Source organism: Puma concolor, chromosome A3, assembly GCF_028749965.1.
Source record: "Puma concolor isolate L17-30 chromosome A3, mPumCon1.1.hap2, whole genome shotgun sequence".
NCBI lineage: Eukaryota > Metazoa > Chordata > Mammalia > Carnivora > Felidae > Puma > Puma concolor.
This window is the reverse complement of record NC_141669.1, coordinates 44,874,713-44,900,083: the sequence shown is the minus strand read 5'-3', so window position 1 is coordinate 44,900,083 and position 25,371 is coordinate 44,874,713. Positions and strand designations below refer to the sequence as shown.

Here is a 25,371-nt window from a genome sequence, read left to right as displayed (position 1 = left end):
GTGTGTGTGTTTTAGATTCCACCTATAAGTGAATCATACAGTGTTTGTCTTTTTCTCTTTTGTTTCATTTAGCATAATATACTCTACATCCATCCATGTTGTTGCAAATGGCAAGATTGCATCTTTTTTATGACTGAGTAACGTGTGTGTGTGTATCACATCTTCTTTGTCTATTCATCTATTGATGGATGCTTGGATCGCTTCCATATCTTGGCTATTGCAAATAATGCTGCAGGAAAAATAGGAGTGCGTATACCTTTCTGAATTAATATTTTCATTTTCTTTGGGTAAATACCCTGTAGGAAAAGTACAGGACCATAGGGTATTTCTATTTGTAATTTTTAAAGAAACCTCCATACTGTTTTCTATAGTGGCTGTACCAATTTACATTCCCACCAACAGTGCACAAGTGTGCCTTTTTTTCCATATCCAAACATTTATTATTTCGTCTTTCTGATTCAAGCCATTCTGACAGGTGTTAGGTTATATCTCATTGTGGTTTTGGTTACCATTACTCTCATGATTAGTGATAGGGAACATCTTTTCTTGTGTCTGTTGGCCATTTGTACATCTTCTTTAAAAAATTGGGGCTCCTGGGTGGCTAAGTCGGTTAAGCATCCGACTTCGGCTCAGGTCATGATCTCGTGGTCTGTGAGTTCGAGCCCTGCATCAGGCTCTGTGCTAACAGCTCAGAGCCTGGAGCCTGCTGCAGATTCTGTCTCCCTTCCTCTCTGCCCCTTACCCATTTGCTGTCTGTCTCTATCAAAAATAAATAAATTTTTTTTTAGAAGTCTATTCAGGTCCTCTGCCCATTTTTCATTTGGACTGTTTTTCTTTTTTTTATTATTTAAGTTATATGAGGTTTTTTTTTTTTTTTTTTGTATATTTTGGATATTAACCCCTTATTGGCTATATCATTTGTAAATATATGTTCCTATTCAGTATGTTGTTTTTGTTTGTTTGATAGTTTCCTTCACTGTGCAAAGGATTTGTTTTAAATTTATTTATTTGTTTTGAGAGAGAGAGAGAGAGGGGGGGGGAGAGAGAGAGAGAAAGAGAGAGAGAGAGAGAGAATCTCAAGAGAACCTCACTGTCAGCACAGAGCCTGGCACAGAGCTCTGATCTCACTAACCATGAGATCACTGCATGAGCCGAAATCAAGTGTCAGAGGCTTAACCAACTGAGCCACCCAAGTGCCCCAAATGATTTTTTTTTTTTTTTGGTGTAGTCCCAATAGTTTGTGTTTGCTTTCATTTCCCTTGCCTGAGGAGACATAACTAGAAAAATATTGCCAAGGCCAGTGTTGGAAAAAGTACCGCCTATGTGTTCTTCTAGGAGTTTGATGGTTTCATGTCTCACATTTAGGTCTTGAATCCACTTTGTTTGTTTTTGTGTATGGTGTAAGAAAAGTGTTCCTGTTTCATTGTTTTTGCACATAGCTATTTAGTTTTCCCAGCACTATTTTTTGAAGACTGTCTTTTCTCCAATATATTCCCCAATATATTGTCCCTGCCTTTTTCATATTAACTGACTATATAAGCATGGGTCTACTTCTGGACTCTGTATCCTGTTCACTTGATGTACTAGTCCGTTTTTGTGCCAATACCATACGTTTTGATTACTATAGCTTTGTAATAAAACTAGAAATCAGTGATTGTGATACCTCCAGCTTGTTTTTTCTTTCTCAAGATTGCTTTGGTTATCCAGGGTCTTTTGTGTTTCTATACAGATTTTAGAATTATTTTTTTCCAGTTCTGTGAAAAATAATGTTGGTGTTTTGATAGAGATTGCATTGAATTGGCAGATTGCTTTTCGTAGTGTGGACGTTTTAACAATATCAATTCGTCCAATCCATGAGAATGTTTTATCTTTCCATTCATATGTGTCATCTTCAATTTTTTTCTTCATTATTTTATAGTTTTCACAGTACCAGTCTTTCAGCTCCTTACTTATTTCTAGGTATTTTATTCTATTGGTGCAACTATAAATTGAACTGTTTTCTTATTTTCTCCTTCTATTTCATTATTAGTGTATAGAAATGCAATAGATTTCTGTATATTGATTTTGTGTTTTGCAACTTCACTGAACTCATTTATATATCTAGTAGTTTTTTGGTGGTCTTTAGTGTTTTCAAGTATAATGTCCCATCATCTACAAATAATGGAAGTTTTACTTCTTCCTTACCAATTTGGATGCCTTTTATTTCCTGTCTGATTGACATGGCTATGACTTCCAATACTATGTTGAATAAAACAGAGTGGACATCTTTGTCAGATATATATTTTTTAATTTTTTAATGTTTATTTTTTGACAGTGAGGGACAGAACACAAGCAGGGGAGGGACAGAGAGAGAGAAGGAGACACAGAATACGAAGCAGGCTCCAGGCTCTGAGCTGTTAGCACAGAGCCTGAGATGGAGCTCAAACTCACAAACTGTGAGATCATGACTTGAGCCAAAGTCAGATGCTCAACTAACTGAGCCACCACTTTGTCATGTTTCTGATCTCAGAAGAAAAGTTCTCACTTTTTCACCACTTAGTATGATGTTAGCTGTGAGTTTGTCATTTGTGACCTTAATTATATTGATACATGTTCCTTCTAAATTCATTTTGTTGAGAGTACTTTTTTTATTATGAACAGATGTTGAATATTTTCAAATAATTTTCTGTATGTATTGGGATGATCATGTGATTTTTGTCTTTCATTTTGTTAACATGATGTATCACACGGATCAATTTGCAGATATTGAACCATTCTTGCATCCCTGGAGTAAATCCCACTTGATTTTGGTGAATGATTATTTCAATATATTGTTCAATGTTGTTTGCTAATATTGAGGATTTTTGAATTCATTAGGGATATTGGCCAGTAGCTTTCCTTTTGTGTAGTGCTTTATCAGGTTTTGGTATCAGGATAATGCTGGCCGTGTAGAATGTATTTGGAAGTTTTCCTTCCTCTTCTATTCTTGGAATACTTTATAGAGAATAGGTATTAACTCTTCCTTAACGTTTGGTAGAATTCACCTGTGAATCTATCTGGCCTTGGACTTTTGTTTGTTGGGAATTTTTTGCTTACTGATCCAATTTCATTATCTTTCATATTTTATGTTTCTTCCAGATTGAATATTGGAAAATTGAATATTCTAGAAATTTATCTATTTCTTTTGTGTTATCCAGTTTGTTAACATATACATTTTTGTAGTAGTCTCTTACACTCATTTGTATTTCTGTGATGTCAGTTGTTACTTCTCTTTTTTCATTTCTTATTTCTTTCTCCTTTTCCCCTCCAATTTGGCCCAAGTCTTAATGATTTTGTTTATCTTTTGAAGAACCAGCTCTTGGTTTCATTGATGTTTTCTATTATTTTTAGTTTCTTTTTAATTTATTTTTCTTTGATCTTTATTACTTCCTCTCTTATACTCATTTTGAGTTGTGTTTATTCTTCTTTGTCTACTTCATTTAGGTGTTAGGTGAGATTGTTCATTTGAGGTTTTTCTTGTTTCTTGAAGTAAGCCTGCATTGCTATAAATTTACCTCTTAAAACTGCTTTCACTGCATTACAAATGTTTTTGACTATTGTGTTTCCATTTTCATTTTCCATGTATTTTTTAATCTCCTTTTTGATTTTTTGATTACCTCATTGGTTGTTAAATAGCATATTGTTTAGCCTTCACATATTTGTGCTCTTATTTGTTTGTGTTTGTTGTTGTTATAATTTATTTCTATTTTCATACCATTGTGGTTGGAAAAGATGCATGATGTGATCTCAGTCTTATTAAACTTACTGAGACTTGTTTTGTGACCTAACATGTGATCTTAGGGAATATTCCATGTGCATTTGAAAAGAATGGGTATTCTGTTGTTTTTAGATTAAATATTTTGTATGTCTGTTAAGTCCATTTGGTATAATTTGTTTTTCCAAGACATTGTTTCCTTATTGATTTTCTGCCTGGATGATCTATCCATTGGTGTAACTAGGGTGTTAAAGTCTCCTATTATTATTGTATTAACTGTCAATTTCTTCCTTTATGTTACTAATATTTGCTTTATGTATTTAGGTACACCACTGTTGGGTACATAGATATTTACAATTTTTATATCCTCTTGTTTGATTGACTCCTTTATCATTGTGTAATGCCTTTCCTTGTCTTTTGTTCCACTCTGTTTTAAAGTCTTTGTCTGATATAAGTATTGCTACCCCAGCTTTTCTTCCCTTCCATTTGCATGGAATACCTCTTGCCATCCCTTTACTTTCCATCTGTATGTGTCTTTAGGTCTGAAGTGAGTCTATGGTAGGCAATATATAGATGGGTCTTAATTTCTTTTTATCCATTCCAATACCATCACCTTATTTCTTTTGCTGGAACATGTAGACCATTTACATTTAAAGTAATTATTGATATTTTTATTCTTATTGCCATTTTGTTCATTGTTTTCTGGTTGTTTTTGTAGTTCTTCTCTGTTCCTTTCTTCTTCTCTTGCTCTCTTTCTTTGTGATTGATAACTTTCTGTAGTGTTACGCTTGGCTTTCTTTCTCTTTGTTTATTGTGTATCTAGTCTAGGTTTTGCTGTGCAGTTACCATGGGATTCATATATAACATCCTAAGTATATAGCAGCCCATATTAAGTTGATGGTTACTTAAGTTCAACCACATTCTAAACACCTTCATTTTTATTGCCCCCCCCCCCGATTTTGTGTGTATGTAATCATATTTTACATTGTCTTTATTTTGCAAATCCCCTTAACTAATTTTTTTTTTAATTTTTAGGTTTTATTTTAATTCCAGTTACTTAACAGTGTTAGATTAGTTTCAGGTGTACAGTATGGTGATTCAACACTTCCATATATCACCCAGTGTTCATCACAAGTGCACTGAATAATTCCTATTGCTGATTTAATCTATGCCCCCACCCACCTCCTCTCTGGTAACCATCAGTTTGTTCTTTATAGTTAAGAGTCTGTTTCTTGGTTTCTGTCTCTCTCTCTCTCTCTTTTGCCCTTAATCATTTGTTTCTTAAATTACACATATAAGTGAAATAATATGGTGTTTGTCTTTCTCTGACTTATGTTGCTTAGCATTATATCTCTTCCTCTATTTGGGTTTTGGAAATAGCAAAATTTCATTATTTTTATGGCTGAATAATAGTCTGTTGTGTGTGTGTGTGTGTGTGTGTGTGTGTGTGTGTGTATATATATATATATATATATATATATATATATATGCCATATCTTATTTATCCATTCATCAAAGGACACTTTGGCTGCTTTCATATCTTGGCTATTGTAAATAATGCTGCTATAAACATAAGGGTACATATATCCCTTTGGATTAGTGTTTTTCTATTCTTTGGGTAAATACCCAGTAGTGTGATTGCTGCACTGTACAGTAGCTCTATTTTTAACTTTTTGAGGAACCTCCACATTGTTTTGCACAGTGGCTGCACCAATTTGCATTCCCACCAACAGTGCAAGAGGATTCCCCTTTCTCCACATCCTTGCCAACACCTGTTGTTCCTTGTGTTTTTTATTTTACTCATTCTGAGAGGTGCAAAGTGATATCTCATTGTAGTTTTGATTTTCATCTCCCTGATGAAGAATAATATTAAACATCTTTTCATGTGTCTATTGTTCATTTATCTTATCTTGTTTGGAAAAATGTATATTCACATCTTCTGCCCATTTGTTAATTGGATTACTTCTTTCTTGGATGTTGAATTACATAAGTTCTTTATATATTTTGGATACTACCCCCTTATCAGATATGTCATTTGCAAATATTTTCTCCCATTCTGTAGGTTGTCTTTTAGTTTTGTTGATTGTTTTTATTTTGATGAAGTTCCAATGGTATATTTTTGTTTTTTCTTTCCCTTGCCTTAGGGCATCTATCTAGAAAAAAGTTGGTATGACCAATGTCAGAGAAGTTACTGCCAGTGTTCTCTTTCAGGATTTTATAGTTTTAAGTCTCACATTTACATTTAGGTTTACAATCCATTTTTAGTTTATTTTTGCGTATGGTGTCAGAAAGTGGTACAGTTTTCTCAACACCATTTGTTGAAGAGATACTGCCCCCCCCATAGGATATTCTTTCCTGCTTTGTTGAAGATTAATTGAACATATAGTTGTCGGTTCATTTTGGGGTTTTTATTTTGTTCTATGATTTATGTGTCTATTTTTATGCCAGTACCATACTGTTTTGATTACTATAGTTTTGTAATATGGACTACTGGACTGGAAGTCTAGAACCGTGATGGATCCAGCTCTGCTTTTCTTTTTCCAGGTTGCTTTGGCTATTCGGAGACTTTTATGGTTCCATACATATTTTGGGATTGTTTGTTCTAGCTCTCTGAAAAAATTGCTTTTGGTATTTTGATAGGGATTGCATTAAATATGTAGATTGCTTTGGGTAGTATAGACATTTCAACAAAATGTGTTCTTCCATTCTGTGAGCCTGGATGTCTTTTGATTTCTTTTGTTGTCTTCAATTTCTTTTATCAGTGTTTTGTTATTTCCACAGTACAGGTCTTTCACCTCTTTGCTTAGGTTTACTCCTAGGTATCTTATTTTTGGTGCAATTGTAAATGGAATTGTTTTCTTAATTTCACTTTCTACTGCTTCATTATTGATGTACAGACATTCAACCAATTTTGATATGTTGATGTTGTATCCTGTGACATTATTGAATTTATCAGTTCCAGCAGTTTACTGGTGGAGCCTTTGGTTTTTCTTTTTTTTTTTTTTTTTTTTTTTTTTTTTATTTTATTTTTATTTTTGGGACAGAGAGAGACAGAGCATGAACGGGGGAGGGGCAGAGAGAGAGGGAGACACAGAATCGGAAACAGGCTCCAGGCTCTGAGCCATCAGCCCAGAGCCCGACGCGGGGCTCGAACTCACGGACTGCGAGATCGTGACCTGGCTGAAGTCGGACGCCTAACCGACTGCGCCACCCAGGCGCCCCTGGTTTTTCTATATAAAGTATCATGTCATTTCCAGATAGTGAATGTTTTATTTCTCCTTTGCCAATGTAGTTGCCTTTTATTTCTTTTTGTTGTCTGATTGCTGTGGCTAGGACTTCCAGTAGTATGTTGAATAAAAGTAGTGAGACTGGACATCCTTGCCTTATTGCTGGCTTTACGGGAAAAGCTCTCAGTTTTTCCCCATTGAGGATAATGTTAGCTGTGGCTTTTTCATATATGCCTTTATTATCTTGAGGTATATTCCCTTTACATGTACTTGGTTGAGGGTTTTACTTTGTCAAATGTTTTCTCTGCATCTGTTAAAATAATTGTATGGTTCTTATATCCTTTCTCTTATTGATGTGATGTATCACATTGGTTGACTTGTGAATATTGAACCACCCTTGCAATGCAGGAATAAATCCCATTCGATTGTAATGCATGATTTTTTTTAAATGTATGGTTCTATTCAGTTTGCTAGTGTTATGTTGAGGGTTTTTACATTTATGTTTATCAGGGATATTGGCCTGTAGTTCTCTTTCTTGGTGTTGTCTTTACATGGTTTTTGTAGCAGGGTATTGCTGGCCTCATGGAATGAATTTAAAAGTTTTCCTTTCTTTTCTGAATAGTTTTGTTGTTTTGTTTTTGTTTTTGTTTTGTTTTTTGTTTTTTTTTGGAATAGTTTGAGAAGAATAGGTAAGTATTAACTCCTCTTTAAATATTTGGTACAATTTGCCTATGAAGCCATCTGTTCCTAGACTTTTGTTTTTGGGAGTTTTTTAATTGCTTATTCAATTTCTTTACCGGTTATTGGTTTGCTTGAATTTTCTATTTCTTCTTGTTTCAGTTTTGTAGTTTATATGTTTCTAGGAATTTATACATTTCTTCAATGTCGTTCAATTCCTTGGCCTATATTTCATAGTATTCTAATATAATTTTATATATTTTTGTGGTATTGGTTGTTATTTGTCCTCTCTCATTTGTGATTTTATTTTTTTTTACTCCTTTCTCTTTTTCTTGGTAAGTCTTGCTAGAGGTTTATCAGTATTATTGACTGTTTTGTTTTGTTTTTCAAAGAATTGCCTCCTGCTTTCATTGATGTTTTCTCTTTCTTTCTTTCTTTTTATTTATTTATTTATTTTTAATTGTGTATCATTTATTTCCTTCCTTCTGCTGGTTTTAGGTTTTCTTCTTTTTCTAGCTCCTTTAGATGTAAGATTAGTTTATTTGAGATTTACCTTGCTTCTTGATGTCAGACTGTATTGTTATAAAGTTCCCTATTAGCACTGCTTTGCTGCATTCTAAACGTTTTGAACTGTTGTGTTATCATCTTCATTTGTTTCCATGTACCTTTTTTATTCTTTTATTTCTTGGCTGAACCATTCATTGTTTAGTAGCATGTTATTTAACCTCCATGTATTTGTGGTCTTTTCAGATATCTTTCTTGTGCTTGACTTTCTTGTAACTAATTTTTAACATACAATTGATTGTAGTATTTATTGTCTTTTAACCTTTGTACTAGCTCTATAAGTGATTAATCTACTTTCCTCCTGTATATTTGCTTTTGCTACTGAAATGTTTTTTTTTTTTTTTATAATTTTCTTCAAATTATGGCTTTTTCTTTTCCATTTAAAGAAGCTTCCTTAACACATCTTGTTAGGCTGTTTTAGTAGTGATGGATTCTTTTAATTTTTGTGTGGAAAATTTTTATCTCTCCTTTAATTCTGAGTGATAACTGCCTGGTATTCTTGGTTGTAGGTTGTTTTTTTTTTTTTTTTTTTTTTCCTTCCCTTTCAGCATTTTGAATATATCATGACACTGCTGTCTGGCTTGCAAAGTTTCTGCCGAAAAAGCAGCTGATAGTCTTACAGGGTATGTTTTGTGTGTTACTAGTTGCTTCTCTTTTGCTGCTTTAATATTTTTCTCTTTCTTTTTAGTCTTTAGTATTTTAATTATTATGTGTCATGGTGTGGGCCTCTTTGGGTTCATCTTGTTTGGACCTCTCTGTGCTTCCTGAACCTGAGTCTGTTTTTTTCTCCAGAGTAGACAAGTTTTCAGTTTTTATTTCTTCAAATAAGTTATCTGCCCCTTTCTGTCTCTTCTGCATCTGTGTCATCTATAATGCAAATGTGTGTTCACTCAGTATTGTTAAATTGATCCCTTAACATACAGTTTTTTTTTAATTTAAATTTAAATTTTATTTATTCTTTTGCTATTCAGCTTGGTTGCTTTCCAGTACTGTCTTTTAGATCACTAACCCATTCTTCTATATCCTCTTATCTACTGTTGACTCCTCTAGTGTATTTCTCATTTTGGTTTTTGTATTCTTCATTCTGGTTCTTTTTTAAATTTCCCCTTGGTTGAAGTTCTAAGTTTTGTCATTCTTCTCTCCTGTCCAGTGACCATTACTTTGAACTCTTTATAAGGTATATTCATTATTTCTATTTCATTTAGACTTTTTCTGAGGCTTTGTGTTATTCTTTTATTTGGAGATTCCTCTGTCTCCTCATTAAGCTTGACTTTGTTTCTATGAATTTTGCAGAATAGCTACTTCTCCTAAATGTGAAGGAATGGTCTTATGTATGGTTATCCCCTATTTAGACTGTGTGTGCTTGGTGTCTTCAGCTGGCAGACTAAAGCTGTGGTTGGTGAAGGGTGAGGGTGTTGGAGAACTCCATGCTGGGGCTGCCCTAGTTCAATGGCCAGAGTTGAAGTGGGTGTGGGCTTGGGTGGCTCTCTATGCATAGGGCATCCTGGCAGAGGAGCTGAAGCTGAAGTGGGTGCAAGCTGGGAGTTCCTGGGGCTTTCTATGCAGAGGACATCCAAGTAGGACAGCTGAAGTTGAAGCGGTGCAGCTGGGGTATCTTGGGGTGCTCAGTCCAGGGAGTCTCCTGATTAAGCAGCTGGAGCTGAGGTGCGCATGGGCCAGTGGTTCCCAGGATGATCTTTGTAGGGAAGTCCACTGGTGGGACAGCCACCTAAAGTAGACTGTGCCTGGGGTATCCTGACAAATCATCTGGAACCGAAGTGGTGCAAGCCTGAGTGTTCCAGGCTGCTTTGCACCTGTGTCACTTGGGTGAAGAGTGCACACTGACCAATGATGTCTTAGTATGCATCACTCTAGGGCTACTTTGGTGAGACAGCTTGGGCTGGTGTGAGCTAAGGGCCCAAAGCCCTCTGAGGTAATAGGCCAGTGAGGGCACCCAGACACCATGGAGGAGGTGAGTTCAAGGTTTTTCCTGCAACATGATCTTGGACAAGAACTCAAGGCCTGTCTTTACTGACCCTTAGACTTCTGTCTAGACTTCTGACCCTTAGACCCTTTTGTACATATTTTTACTTTAACTTCAAAGCCATGAGATAAATGTGATTTCCTTAAAGAGTTCAAGTCATGCTCCTGCAGTCTCACTGATTCCTCATTATTCCCCAGATTCATTCAGCTTTTCTACTATGCTGTTTTCATGTCATACTGCATTAGCTGGTTGATGAAGATAGATTTTCCAAGCATGTTTTTTTGAGCTCTGGTTCTTGAAAGAAGCTTCTGTGATGCAATACATTTGAAAATACACTACTATATACTTTATACCATTATTGGAGAGTTACAGTACATTGACAAGTTAGAGGTATTGAGAAAGCTATGGCAAATAAACCTTTTGGTGTGTAATAACTAAGAATTTAAGAATTCTGGGTACTGAGTACATTAACTCAAAATGTATTTGCCCATTGATTTGTCATATTAACACCTATTACCTTTTCATGAAATAAATGTGAATTCATTGGTAAATGTAGATACCAGTGATGTAGTAATAATAGTTTTCCATGACATTCTCTCTCTCGCTCTCTCTCTTTTTATTTTTATTTTTTTTGAGTGATCACTTCCTGGGAGAGCTTCCAAATATTGACCCTTATATAAGAATGACATATTATCATAATAGAAAAGGTTACATGAATCTGTATGACAGAGCCAATTCTATGACTTGATGTTCTTTCCCTTCCCCCTCAAAAAAAAAAAAACAAAAAACTAAAAACATGTCCCAGATGGAACAGTATTATGGTTTCTGTCTTTAAGATCACAAGATTCCTCAAAGCACCTTTTAATATGCCTAAAATAGTAAATCTGGTTTAAAGTAGGGAAATACAAAAAGGTGTAAGTCATCGTTTTGAGACTAGACGCTATACACACGATGGGGCCAGTTCCTTGGTCAACGTTTCTTTTCACTGATAGGAAGACTCAAATTTAGTATCTTTTTGGGGCCTGCTTTTTTATTATTTTTTTCTGGTGGCTACTTCTTTCTTTTTTCTGTATCCACTTCACATTATTCAGATGACTATGGTTAACTTAGACCTGTGCTGTCAAATACAGCAGCCACTAGCCGCATGTGGCTATTTGATTGTTTTTTACTGTGTTAAAAATGCATGCAATAAAATTCACCATTTTAATAATTTTTAAATGTACAGTTCTGTGGCATTAAATACATTTATATTGTTGTATAACCATCACCACCATCAATCTCTAGAATTTTTTTTTCCGCAACAGAAACTCTGTACCACTGAACACGAGCTCCTCATCCCTCTCTCTCCCCTGCCTCTGGCAACCACCATTCTCTTTCCTGTCTCTATGATTTTGACTACTCTAAGTATCTCAGATAACTAGAAACATACAACATTTGTCTTTTGATGACTGGCTTATTTCACTGAGCATAATGTTCTCAAGTTTCATCCATGTTGTAGCTTGTATAAGACTTTCATTCCTGTTTAAGACTAAACAATATTATATTTTATGTATATATCATATTTTTTTTATCCATTCGTCCATGTTGGACATTGATTGATTCTGCCTTCTGGCTACTGGGGATAAAGCTATAAACGTGGGTGTCCAGCTGCCTTCTTGAGACCCTGTTTTCAGTTCTTTCAGGTATATACTAAGGAGTAGAATTGCTGGATAATATGATATTTAATGTTTAGTTTTTTGAGGAACCAATGTCTTGTTTTCTATAGCAGCTGCCTCATTTATATTCCCATTAACAGTGCACAAAGGTCTTAACTTCTCTACATTCTTGCCAACACTTTCTATTTTCTGCCTTTATTTTGTTGTTTGTTTTTATAATAGCCATCTTAATGAGTGTGAGATGGTATCTCACTTGTTTTGATTTGCATTCCCTAATAACTAGTGAATTATTCATGTGCTGACTACCCATTGTATATATGTATTTTTTAGAGGAATATATATTCGAGGCCTTTGCCTATTTTTTTTAATCAGGTTGGTTTATTTTGGTGTTGAATTATAAGAGTTTTTATATGTTACAAATATTGACTCCTTGTTAGATATATAATTTGTAAATATTTTCTATGATCCTACAGGTTTTCTTTTTACTCTATTGTGTTCTTTTACGAACAAAAGTTTTTAAAATTTTGTTGTAGTCAAATTTACCTATTTTTTTATTACATGTGTTCTTGGTATTATATGTAACAAATAGTTTCCAAATCCAATGTCAGGAAGTTTCCATGTTTTCTTATATTATTGTATAGTTTAGCACTTACATTAAGGTCTTTGATCAGTTTTGAGTTAATTTTTTTTTTTATGGTATAAGATAAGGGTCCCACATCAGGGTTTTTTGTTTGTTTGTTTGTTTGTTTGTTTGTAGGTGGATATCAAGTTGTGTAAACACTATTGGTTGAAGACACTGTCCTTTTCCCATTAAATGGTCTTATGACACCCATGTTGATAATCTTTTAGCCATATGTATGAGGGTTTACTTAATTCTTTTTTTTTTCAACGTTTATTTATTTATTTTTTTTATTTTTGGGACAGAGAGAGACAGAGCATGAACGGGGGAGGGGCAGAGAGAGAGGGAGACACAGAATCGGAAACAGGCTCCAGGCTCTGAGCCATCAGCCCAGAGCCGGACGCGGGGCTCGAACTCCCGGACCGCGAGATCGTGACCTGGCTGAAGTCGGACGCTTAACCGACTGCGCCACCCAGGCGCCCCAGGGTTTACTTAATTCTTAATTAATTAATTCTTAATTAATTAATTCTTAATTCAGTTCTTAATTCATTTTCATGAAGCAATAATAATGAATATGGCTTTAGCTTCACTTTAGTACCTAAAGTATTTATGAATATCTAGACTCTTCTATTTAGTAGTTGAGAGTTTTCTTATGTTATTTTTCTGGGTAATTATAATGCTTTCTGTCTATATTTACGGTTTTAAATTTGATATCCATATATATTGTAAAATGACCAGTCTAGTTAACATCCATCACCATACATAGTTACAATTTTTTTTCTTTAGATGAAAACTTTCAAGATTTACTCTCTTAGTAACTTTCAAATATACAATTACATATTATTATTATTATATCCCCATGACTTACTTATTTTACAGCTGGGAATTTGTACTTTTTAATTTCCTTCTCTCTCTCTCTTTTTTTTTAATTTCTAAATGTCTTATTTATATTTGAGAGAGAGAGAGAGAGACAGACTGAGTGGGGGTAGGGCAGGGAAATTGGGAGACACAGAATCTGAAGCAGGCTCCAGGCTCTCAGTTCTGAACTGGCAGCACAGCACAGAGCCCGATGAGGGGCTTGAACTCACAAACTGTGAGATTATGACCTGAGCTGAAGTCAGACACTTAATGGACTGAGCCACCCAGATGTGCCTCTTTCTCCCATTTCAGTGCCTGCCTGCCTGTCTCTTACCTTCCACCACCCCCTTAACCCCTGGCCTCTGGTAACCACCAATTTGTTCTCTGTATCCATGAATCTGAATATTTCTGTTTGTTTAGTTGATTGGTTTTGTTCGTTTGTTTGGGTTTTGCTTTGCTTTGTTTCAGATTACTCATATAAGTAAGCTTATATGATATTTGTCTTTCTCTGTCTGACTTCTTTTATTTAGCATAATACCCTCAAAGTCCAACCATGTTGTCACAAATGGCAAGATTTCGTTCCTGTAGGGATGAATCACATTCCTTTATAAATATAATCACTTTATCCATTCTTCTCTCGATGACATTAAATTTTCATATCTTGGCTATTGTAAATAGTGATGCAGTGAACATGAAGGTGCATGTATCTCTTTGAGTCATTGTTTTCAGTTTCTTTGGATAAATACCCATAAGAAGAATTGCTGGATCATACTTTCAATTTTTCAAGGAGCCTCCATACTGTTATCCATAAAGGCTACACCAATTTACATTCTGACCAACAGTACATGAAAGTTCCCTTTTCTCTTCATCCTCACCAAGACTTGTCGTTTCTTGTCTTTTTGACAATAGCCATTCTAACAGGTGTAAGCTGATTTCTCATTGTGGTTTTGATTTGCACTTCCCTGATGATAAGTGATGTTGAGCAGTTTTCAGGCTCCCTTTGGCCGTGTGTGTATCTTGTCTGGAAAATGTCTATTCAGATACATTGCTCATTGTAAAAACTGGATTATTTGCCCTTTTTACTACTGAGTTCTATGAGTTTTTTATGTATGTTGGATATAACCCTTTATTAGAGATATTATTTGCAAATATTTTCTCTCATTCAGTAGGTTGCCTTTTCATTTTGTTGACAGTTTCCTTTACTGTGCAGAAGCTTTTTAGCTTGAGCTCATCCCACTTGTTCATTTTTGCTTTTGCTGTCAAATCCAAAAAATCTTCAAGACCAGTGTGAAGTTGCTTATTACCATGTTTTCTCTCAGAGTTTTAATGGTTTTAGGTCTTAGTTTTAAGTCTTTGATCCGTTTTGACTTGTTTTTTATGTATAGTATAAGATAATGGTCCAGTTTCATTCTTTTGCCTATGACTGTCCAGTTTCCCAACACCATTTGTTGAAGAGACTGTTCCCCATTGGACATTATTGGCTGTTTTGTCATAAGTTAACTGATCACATATGTGTGGCTTATATTTACATTTTAAACTAATGCATTTATTCCTGAAGAATTATAAAATAAAAAGGGTACATAATTTAAGCGTAATAAAGACTATAGAGGGAAAAAATCACTTTTCAATCAATGGTCCAGGGACATTTGGTTCCTGGGATGAAAAAATAAAGAACAGTGTGATTTCTACCTCTCCTTCTATACAAAAAGAAACTGCATGTGGATTTAATATCTAAATATGAAAAGAAAACCTTAAAATTTTAGACTAAAATGGGAGATGATATTTATGATCTTGGGATAAGAATGAACTTTAACTTTCCAGCTTTATTGAGCTATAATTAACCTGTAACATTGTGTAAATTTAAGGTGTTCAATGAGTTGATTTGTACACATATATATTGCAAAATGATTACTACCACAGTGTTAACACCTCCAGCAAGGAAGAACTTCTTAAAGAATAAATGAAAGAGAATTTTTGCATCCATATTCATCAGGGATATTGGCCTGTAGTTCTCTTTTTTTTTGCTGGGTCTCTGTCTGGTTTAGGAATCAAAGTAATGCTGGCTTCATAGAATGAGTCTGGAAGTTTTCCTTCCCTTTCTATTTTTTGGAACAGCTTGAGAAGGAGAGGTATTATGTCTGCTTTAAATGTCTGGTAGAATTCCCCAGGGAAGCCATCTGGTCCTGGACTCTTATTTGTTGGGAGGTTTTTGATAACTGATTCAATTTCTTCACTGGTTATGGGTCTGTTCAAGTTTTCTATTTCTTCCTGTTTGAGTTTTGGAAGTGTGTGGGTGCTTAGGAATTTCTCCATTTCTTCCAGGTTGTCCAGTTTGTTGGCATATAATTTTTCATAGTATTCCCTGATAATTGCTTGTATCTCTGAGGGATTGGTTGTAATAATTCCATTTTCATTCATGATTTTATCTATTTGGGTCCTCTCCCTTTTCTTTTTGAGAAGCCTGGATAGAGGTTTATCAATTTTGTTTATTTTTTCAAAAAAAACCAACTCTTGTTTTCATTGATCTGCTCTACAGTACTTTTTTTAGATTCTATATTGTTTCTTTCTGCTCTGATCTTTATTATTTACCTTCTTCTGCTGGGTTTAGGGTGTCTTTGCTGTTCTGCTTCTATTTCCTTTAGGTGTGCTTTTAGATTTTGTATTTGGGATTTTTCTTGTTTCTTGAGATAGGCCTGGATTGCAGTGTATTTTCCTCTCAGGACTGCCTTTGCTGCATACCAAAGCATTTGGATTGTTGTATTTTAATTTTCATTTGTTTCCATATTTTTTTTTATTTCTTCTCTAGTTTCCTGGTTGACCCATTCATTCTTTAGTAGGGTATTCTTTAACCTCCATGCTTTTGGAAGTTTTCCAGACTTTTTCCTGGGGTTGATTTCAAGTTTCATAGCCTGAAAGTGTGCATGGTATAATCTCAATTCTTTTATACTTATGAAGGGCTGTTTTGTGACCCAGTATGTGACCTATCTTGGAGAATGTTCCATGTGCATTCGAGAAGAAAGTATATTCTGTTGCTTTGGGATGCAGAGTTCTAAATATATCTGTCAAGTCCATCTTGACAATGATCCAATGTATCATTCAGGACCCTTGTTTCTTTATTGATCCTGTGTCTAGATGATCTATCCATTGTTGTAAGTGGGGTATTAAAGTCCCCTGCAATTACCACATTCTTATCAATAAGGTTGCTTATGTTTGTGATTAATTGTTTTATATATTTGGGGGCTCCCGTATTCAGCGCATGGACATTTATAATTGTTAGCTCTTCCTGATGGATAGACCCTGTAATTATTATATAATGCCTTTCTTCATCTCTTGTTACAGCCTTTAATTTAAAGTCTAGTTTGTCTGATATAAGTATGGCTACTCCAGCTTTCTTCTGACTTCCGGTAGCATGATAGATAGTTCTCCATCCCCTCACTCTCAATCTGAAGGTGTCCTCAGGTCTAAAATGAGTCTCTTGTAGACAGCAAATAGATGGGTCTTGTTTTTTTATCCATTCTGATACCCTATGTCTTTTGGTTGGCGCATTTAGTCCATTTACATTCAGTGTTATTATTGAAAGAAATGGGTTTAGAGTCATTGTGATGTCTGTAGGTTTCATGCTTGTAGTGATGTCTCTGGTACTTTGTGGTCCTTGCAACATTTCACTCACAGAATACCCCTTAGGATCTCTTCTAGGGCTGGTTTAGTGGTGATGAATTCCTTCAGTTTTTGTTTGTTTGGGAAAACCTTTATCTCTCCTTCCATTCTAAATGACAGACTTGCTGGATAAAGGATTCTCAGATGCATATTTTTTCTGTTCATCACATTGAAGATTTCTTGCCATTCCTCTGGCCTGCCAAGTTTCAGTAGTTAGGTCTGCTACTACCCTTTTGTGTCTACCTTTGTACGTTAGGGCCTGTTTATCCCTAGCTGCTTGCAGAATTCTCTCTTTATCCTTGTATTTTGCCAGTTTCACTATGATATGTGGTGCAGAAGATCGATTCAAGTTACGTCTGAAGGGAGTTCTCTGTGCCTGTTGGATTTCAATGCCTTTTTCCTTCCCCAGATCAGGGAAGTTCTCAGCTATGATTTGTTCAAGTACACCTTCAGCCCTTTTTTTCTCTCTTCTTCTTCTGGAATTCCTATGATACGGATATTGTTCCATTTGATTGCATCACTTAGTTCTCTAATTTTCCCTTCATATTCCTGGATTTTTTAATCTCTCTTTTTCTCAGCTTCCTCTTTTTCCATAATTTTATCTTCTAATTCACCTATTCTCTCCTCTGCCTCTTCAATCCATGCTATGGCCGCCTCCATTTTATTTTGCACCCTATTTATAGCATTTTTTAATTCCTCGTGACTATTTTTTAGTCCCTTGATCTCTGTAGCAATAGATTCTCTGCTGTCCTCTATGCTTTTTTAAGCCTAGTGATTAATTTTATGACTATTATTCTAAATTCTTGTTCCGTTATATTGTTTAAATCAGTTTTGATCAATTCATTAACTGTCACTACTTCCTGGAGTTTCTTTTGAAGAGAATTCTTCCATTTCGTCATTTTGGGTAGTCCCTATGGTAGCTCCAAACTGCAAGGCACTTCCCCTGTGCTGTCCGGAGAAACTTGTGTTGGTGGGCGGGGCTACAGTCAGACTCCATGTCTGCCCCCAGATCACCACTGGGGCCACAGGCAGACTGGTGTGTACCTTATCTTCCCCTCTCCCAGGGGCAGGACTCACTGTGGAGTGGTGTAGCCCCTGTCTGGGCTGCTTGGACACTGCCAGGCTTGTGGTGCTGCTTCAATGGGATCTGGCCAAGGGCATATTAGCCGGGGTGGATCCTCAAGGTGCACAGGGGTGGGAGGGGTAGGCTTAGCTAGTTTTGCCATCACTGGTCCCCTGGGGGAGGGGCCCTGCAGCACCGGGAGGGAGGCAGGCCCGTGGGACAGATGGATCCACAGAAGCATAGCATTGGGCATTTGCACATCGCAAGCAAGTTTGGTGAGGGGAACTGGTTCCCTTTGGAATTTTGGCTGGGGGATGGGAGAGGGAGATGGTGCTTGCCAGCGCCTTTGTTCCCTGCTGAGCTGAGCTCTGTCCTTTCGGGGCTCAAAAACTCTCCCTCCCGGTGTCCTCTCCCCCTCCCTGCTCTCCGAGAGCAGAGCTGTTGACTTTTAACATTCCAGATGTTAAGTCCCACTGGCTGTCATTACTCACTCAGTCTGGTCCCTTCGCTTCTGCAAGTCAGACTCGGGGGCTCTGCCTTGCCAGGTGGGCTGCCTCTCTACTGCCCCAGCTCCCTCCCGCCAGTCCGTGTAGCACGCACCACCTCTCCACCATTCCTACCATCTTCTGTGGGCCTCTTGTCTACGCTTGGCTCCAGAGAGTCTGTTCTGCTAGTCTTCCAGTGGTTTTCTGGATTATTCAGGCAGATGTGGGTGGAATCTAAGCAATCAGCAGGAGGAGGCGAGTCCAGCATCCTCCTATGCTGCCATCTTCCTTGAACTCTGCTGCTTTCTTGCTGCCTCTGGAGGTGGTGGATAAGCGGTTCCTGGATTTTGGATCATAGCTCCAAATCTTTGGCATTATGCGTTTTCAGACTTTATATGAGCTTCTCCCTACCTGCCCCTACCTCCAGCCTCCTCCCCCACCTCCCCCCTCCAGAAACTAGCCGGAGTGGGACTGGGTCTGGGGTGGAAAGGGTCTGACTTAGAAAACAGTACTAAATCCAAAATAAGGCTGGGCATACCTTCAAAACCAGACTGGGTCCAGGGTCAGACCGGGTCAATCTTAGAAACACGATTGGGACCAGGAGGAACTAGGTCCAGAATGAAATTGTTTTTGAAGACTTTCTTCCTGTATTCTGGAAGAGTTTAAATAACATTGAGATTATCCTCTTTTTAAAGGGTTAGTGATTTCCTCTGAGACACCATCTGGATTGACTGATTTTTTGACTAACTTTGTCTTTAACAGTCTTGTTTATTTCTGTAAACAGGAAATCAGACTCTTTAGTTTTTTCAAAATCTCCTTTCTTGTCAGCATTGGTAACTTATATTTTCCTAGAAAGTTATGTCCTCCAGGTTCTCAAATATATTTACATGTGTTGAGAAATTTAGTTTTATGATACTCTTAATTCTGTTTTCTAAGGTCATTTCACTGTTACCTTTTTTTACTTTTAAATGTTTGTTATCTCCTTTATTTTGTTTTGATAGCAATCTAAGTATATTTTTTTACATCTGGTTTTCCTTTTTTTTGGGGGGGTGAACCCTGTTTTAGAATTATTTTCCATGTTTCATTATTTTCTCAATCATTAATCTCTTCTTGTAATTTTATTAGTTTTTTTTTTCCTGCTGCTTCTTTGTAAATGCTTGAGTCAGATAATTCTTGTTTTCATTATTTCTTGTAAATTCATGTCTGTAGTGAAGGTTATTTGTTTTCCTTGAGATCACTACTTTAGCATTCTTATAAGAATTAAATATATATATAGCAAAAAGAGTACTAAAATGTGATTCAGGACACAGAGGTCCCAACCCTAATTCTCTTTTTGTATATCACCGTCTCTGCCAGTATCATCCTGGGCATGTCACTGAGACTTCCTGCTTGGGTTTCAGTTTCCTCAACTAGAAAATAAAGAAATATTTGATGATCTCAAAAGTTCTATTTTGCTGCCTAGTTTACTGAAATATATTCGTATCACCAGCTTGGAACTCTAAGAATTTGAACTGAGTCTACAAAATGGGCTCTAGACTCAAATGTTTTAAATAACGATATACTAGTTAGTCTCTGAACTGTAGTTTCCTGTGTAGTCACAAAAGACAAGCTTCTAATTGTTCTTTGGCTATAAGACGGGAGTCTAAGCTTCAGGCAAATGTAGATCTCTATAAGTATTCCTTACTAACTTAGCATATTTTGTCATAATTAATCAACTGTTGAAAGTTATGTAAAGTTCATGGGGCAGTGTTTTTCCAAATCCTTTGAAATTCTTGAAACAAACAAATACCTGATTGTTGGTGAGGAAAAAGTTAAGCAGCATGCAGCTCTTTTTATGGGTTAAGATTGAAGGCAAAAAGTAACAACAGATATTGTGTCAGAGTAAAACTGTAAACAAGAAGAGATTCTAAGGTCTGGAAGTTATAAAACAAATGTGTAATAATGACAACATTCTTAAACATTAACAGATTCTGCATCTAAACTTTCTTTAAAAAATATAAAGCAAAAACAAGGAAAAGTTTATTTACAGATAATAACAAATAAATGTTAGAAAACGGGAGCCAGATTTTCACAAAATCTTATCTATGCTACATAAAATTCACATATGTAACTTGTCATAGTTAAAAACCTAGGTAGTAACTGTAAAAAAAAAATCACTGTCCTTTGTGGACAAATTAAAGCTACCATAGCAAAATAAAATATCTGAAGTTTTGAATTTGCCATCCTGTGTGTTTAAGCATTGACATGAATACAATGCATTTTTTTTAGCTATGAATGTAAAAAATACCAAAAGGGAAATTAGGAGGGAAAATGAACAAAATATCCTTCATTTACATATATTTTCTGAAGCCATTTTAAGTCTTCTATTTAGAAAATGTTATTATATAACAATGGCAGTCATTGCCACTGTATATATCCCTATGTGTTCTAAATAAGTTGTTTCTGAGTAGTTTTTCTCCACATGTCACCACATTTCTAACTATAGGAATGTAATTCTGTAGCCTTAAAAATTGCATTGATTTTTAGATGCACATAAGGAGAGCAGAATAAGTAACAATGCTAAAAAAAAAAAAAAAAGAATAAACGTATTGTTTTATTTACCTCTCAAGAAAAGAGAAAGAAAAGTCACATGCCCCATTTTGTTTAAAGATTCATAGTGCAGCATAGTTTCCTTTTCTTTATAATAAATATTTAAAATATATGTAATATTAAACAGTTCACCAAATTGAAAATGTTATGTGAGAATATGGGACGATGGTTTGGAAGTATAAAGACATCTACTGTCACACAGTGTTTTGTGTTTTTTGTTCATAAATCAGTACTGGAAGCATACAAGCCAATGGGAGTGCGGGCTCGACAGATTTCTGAAATGCCGGCCGAAATGAGAGACCATTGCTTTTCAGAGTGTCAAAGTAGACTTAAAAATATAATTAATACAATATAGTGCTGGATATGGTATGAAAGACAATGCATGTGTATTCACTTTGGCTAGACTCTGATTTAAATGTAGAATTTACATTTTGTCCTTTATAAAGCTTAGTTGAGTTAATAGTATTTCTTCCATTTTCCTCTCCTCTAAAGTGGGAATAATGATGCTTGCTTGCTAGCGTTGTAATGAATCCAAGTGAGGTGGTATATATAATAGCATAGGCACATGGTAAGCTTTTAAATATTAAATTCCTATCACCTTCAAAGTGGTCATCTTTTTTAATGAACCACTGTTTAAAAACAAAGAAATTAATGTAAAGAATAAACTATGAGCATGCACATCAAAATAAGGAAAAATATTCCCTAAAGGTGAATGGAAGTAAAGTAGACTATTAACATGGAAACTGAAGTGAATCCAGAAAACATTTGAAATCCTTCTGATCTGGACAGAGCAAAATCAAGTACAACAACAGAGTCCTGGACAAACAATACAGTAGGTTTGTTTATTTGTTAAAAGTAAATTTCTAATTATGTTGTATATGTTGTTTCAGAGGCAAAGGCCCATTGAAAAATACATCTGATGTTATTAATGCTGCCAAGAAAATTGCCGAAGCAGGTTCTCGAATGGACAAGTTAGCCCGCGCTGTGGCTGATCAGGTAATACAGGAGGGAAGAGTAAGCACATGCTGTGTGGTACCATTAATTAGCACTTGGGTTCTATAATGGTTTTTATGTCCTCTATAAAATGCTTCTGAAGGATGAATTGTAATCACTTACGTTTTTCAAACTGGACTCGAACTTTGCTGAGACTGAGTTCATTGCAAAGTGGGTTCAGTCCAGGAGCGACTCATCAGGCCTATGACCAAAACTCCTTCAGAACGAAGAGTACCCACTACTTAAGAGACATAACCCCCCAAAGAATGGATTATGCTGGCTACCCTCATTCAGCAAGTCAGCTACACTGCATAAAGAGGAAGAGAAAGAACTTTTAACTCTTGTTATTTAATATTGATCTTACTATAATGATACTCTTGAAAATTCTTAAAATGCTTTGGCATAAATGGAATTAATCCACATAATCAGGAACCTCCAGATTTCAGCTTTATTTTCATCTGGATTTAAAGGCATTACAGAGAAAGGAAATTCTGAGAGTATCTTTTGTGCCTTCCGACCGAAGTTAGATACATGAAAGTAGTTCTGAATCTCACCTGAGTATTTGTGTTTATCTCCACACTTTGCATGTCATGTGGCTTAAATTGGAACTCTAAAATCCTGTTCTAAATATGTCTAGTTGCAATAATGTTCCATTCCTTATAAGGGTACTTTAAACAGTAGACTTGTACAGGTAACTAATTCTTACCCTTTTGAATAACAGTGGTTTATAGTTTGAGCTATTTTAAAAGGAAAAATGTCTTAAAATATAAAATAAGATTCTGAAATAGAAAATATTACATAAGCTGTTACTTACATGGACACAACATTATAAGCATGAAATCACTTACTAGACTCCAATATAGTGATGCTGTCTGGAGACACTGACATAGGATTGTTCCTCCTTCTTAATGGCCCTAGTCTCCTATAATTTTTGAGTTGCTTATTATAATTTTCTTCCTTCATTCCTTAATGTTTGGCTCTTCCCCTAAATACTTGCCGTCTTCAACATCCCAGATTCTAGAATCCCTCAGAAGTCAATACCAAATCCACTCGTCTTGTAAATACTGAAAACACATGATTAAATCATTAAGATTACATTTAAAATATGCCAGCAGATTGTCTCATTTTAATTTTTTTACATATATGATGGCTAAAGATAATTCATTAAATATTACCACCATTTGACTATCCCCTAAAATTTGTATGGGTTGAAGACCAAACCACCACTAAGTTGCTAATTTCAGGGACATATCAACTGCCAGGCTTCCTGCAGTTTGCAGGATAAATTGAACTGATCTATACAGAGTTCTGTATGTATCCCAGAAAGTTTATGGAAAAGAGAGGAGAGATAATGAATGTTCTTGGAAATATGCACGCATGTATGCAAACAAACAAAAATGCACCAGCCAGGAAAGAATGCCACATTTTTTCCCTGAAAATGTTCAGGGCACTTGGGATGAGTGGAGTGAGAAGAGATTGGTAGAGGTTCTAAAAAGAGTTTTGTGAAGAAGGACTTCTTTCCTGAAGTGAAAGTAGATGGAGTTTGGATGGCTTCTCCATTAAACTCTGAATCTAAATTGCTTTAAACTATTTTTTAGTATGTTTAGGTTCCTTGAGTTCTTGTTTTTTGCTTTCACATTTTAGGACCTTTATTTCCAGCAATTATGCAACTTGAATCATAGTACCAGGCAGCGGGACTATGGAAATAGAATTAACTATGGACTTGATGTATGGAAAGCACATCACACATGCACACACACAAATCCCAAGATTCTAGATGTATTTTGCAATTAAATAACAAAGTATTTAGCAGCGCCTGGGTGGCTCAGTTGGTTAAGTGTCTGAGTCTTGATTTCAGCTCAGGTCATGATCGCGGTTGGTGAGATTGAGCACCACTGTGGGCTCTACACCGACAGCATGAAGCCTGCTTTGGATTTTCTTTCTCTCCTTCTCTCTCTGCCCCTCCCTGGCTTATTCTCTCTCTCTCAAAATAAATAAACATTTAAAAAATAAAAACAAAAATTAAACAAGAAATTAAATGACAAAATATGTAAATGCTATTCTATGATGACTTAAAATAAACACAAGAGTTGGTTAAATATAACCCTCTCTTGGTGGCATGTGCACTGTCATCAGCTATGAAGCAACTTGCAGTTTTTGCTAATGCTTTGTCTGAATAGGACATATCTTTCTCAAACTCACCTATTTTCATGATATATGAATTATATTTCTTGGTCCATCATGCTTTTATGTGTGTTTTAAATAATGGAATAGGATGAACATTACCAAAAAGTGGATGTGTTGCCTTTATTTTGCCTGAAAATATTTTTATGAAGATTTGAGATACACAAGCAATATAAACTTTTTACGGATTGTTGCATTTTTAATTACTGTTCCATTGAGATAGAACTTCGAGTTTAATTTGTTGCAAGGTATTTGTATCGAAAGCCTTGTCAGCCCTCAAGGGAGATATCATTTTAAAGTTAATTCCTTTCAGTATATAGGTCTCTGGAGTAGGATAAATATTACAGTATTAAGTACTTGTAGAAAGCTAAAACAGTCTCTGTGGGATTCTTTCTTGATAAATGCAGTTAGTAAAAGAAAGTACCACAATGGTGTTATATATAAAAGAGACCCCTTTGTCATTTGTTAAAGATATGGTTATGTCAAAACCACAGGATTCACAGTATTAATGAAAGGTTTGCCTTTTTTTTTTTTTTTTTTTTTTTTTTTAAGAATTGCCTTTCTTAAGCTTGAAGAAAACCTAGCTGGAGTCTTTTTCTCATAACTTTTTTTTTTTTGAGATAGAGAAACAGTGAGCGGGTGAGGAGCAGAGGGAAAGGGAGAATTTTAAGCAGGCTCCATGCCCAGTGAGGAGCCCAACTTGGGGGTCGATCTCACAGTCATGAGATCATGAACCAGCTATAATCAAGAGCCAGAAACTTAACTGACCAAGCCACCCAGGCACCCCTCTCATTCGCTTATTCTAAATAAGTCACTTCAGATTTAGCTATAGATCTTTATTTCTTACAGTGTTTGATCAAAAATTTGGTGAGTATACATCCTTTACAAGTGCTAATTTGAGCCAGAACAATGGAATGGCCTACAGAATCTTGAACTGAACTTTTGATAGTAATAGAAATATATTCCAGTTATTGAATAACCATTGGTATTGAAGCATTAAATGCTTTAGAGAGTCATGTAAAAATATCTGTGGAAGTGTTCAGCTAAGCTCACTGTGTATTTGATGGATATCTACCCACTAA

The 25,371-nt window shown here is 35.7% G+C and overlaps 1 protein-coding gene across 4 annotated transcripts in view; it reads left to right on the top strand.

Moving 5' to 3' along the window:
* Nucleotides 1-25,371, top strand: part of CTNNA2 (catenin alpha 2) — a 1,114,437-nt gene that overhangs the window by 1,045,565 nt on the left and 43,501 nt on the right. For all 4 annotated transcript variants that reach the window (XM_025932078.2, XM_025932082.2, XM_086700738.1 and 1 more), the window contains exon 16: nucleotides 22,003-22,108. In XM_025932078.2, coding sequence (XP_025787863.2) covers nucleotides 22,003-22,108 — 106 coding nt within the window. The remainder of the gene's footprint in view (nucleotides 1-22,002; nucleotides 22,109-25,371) is intronic.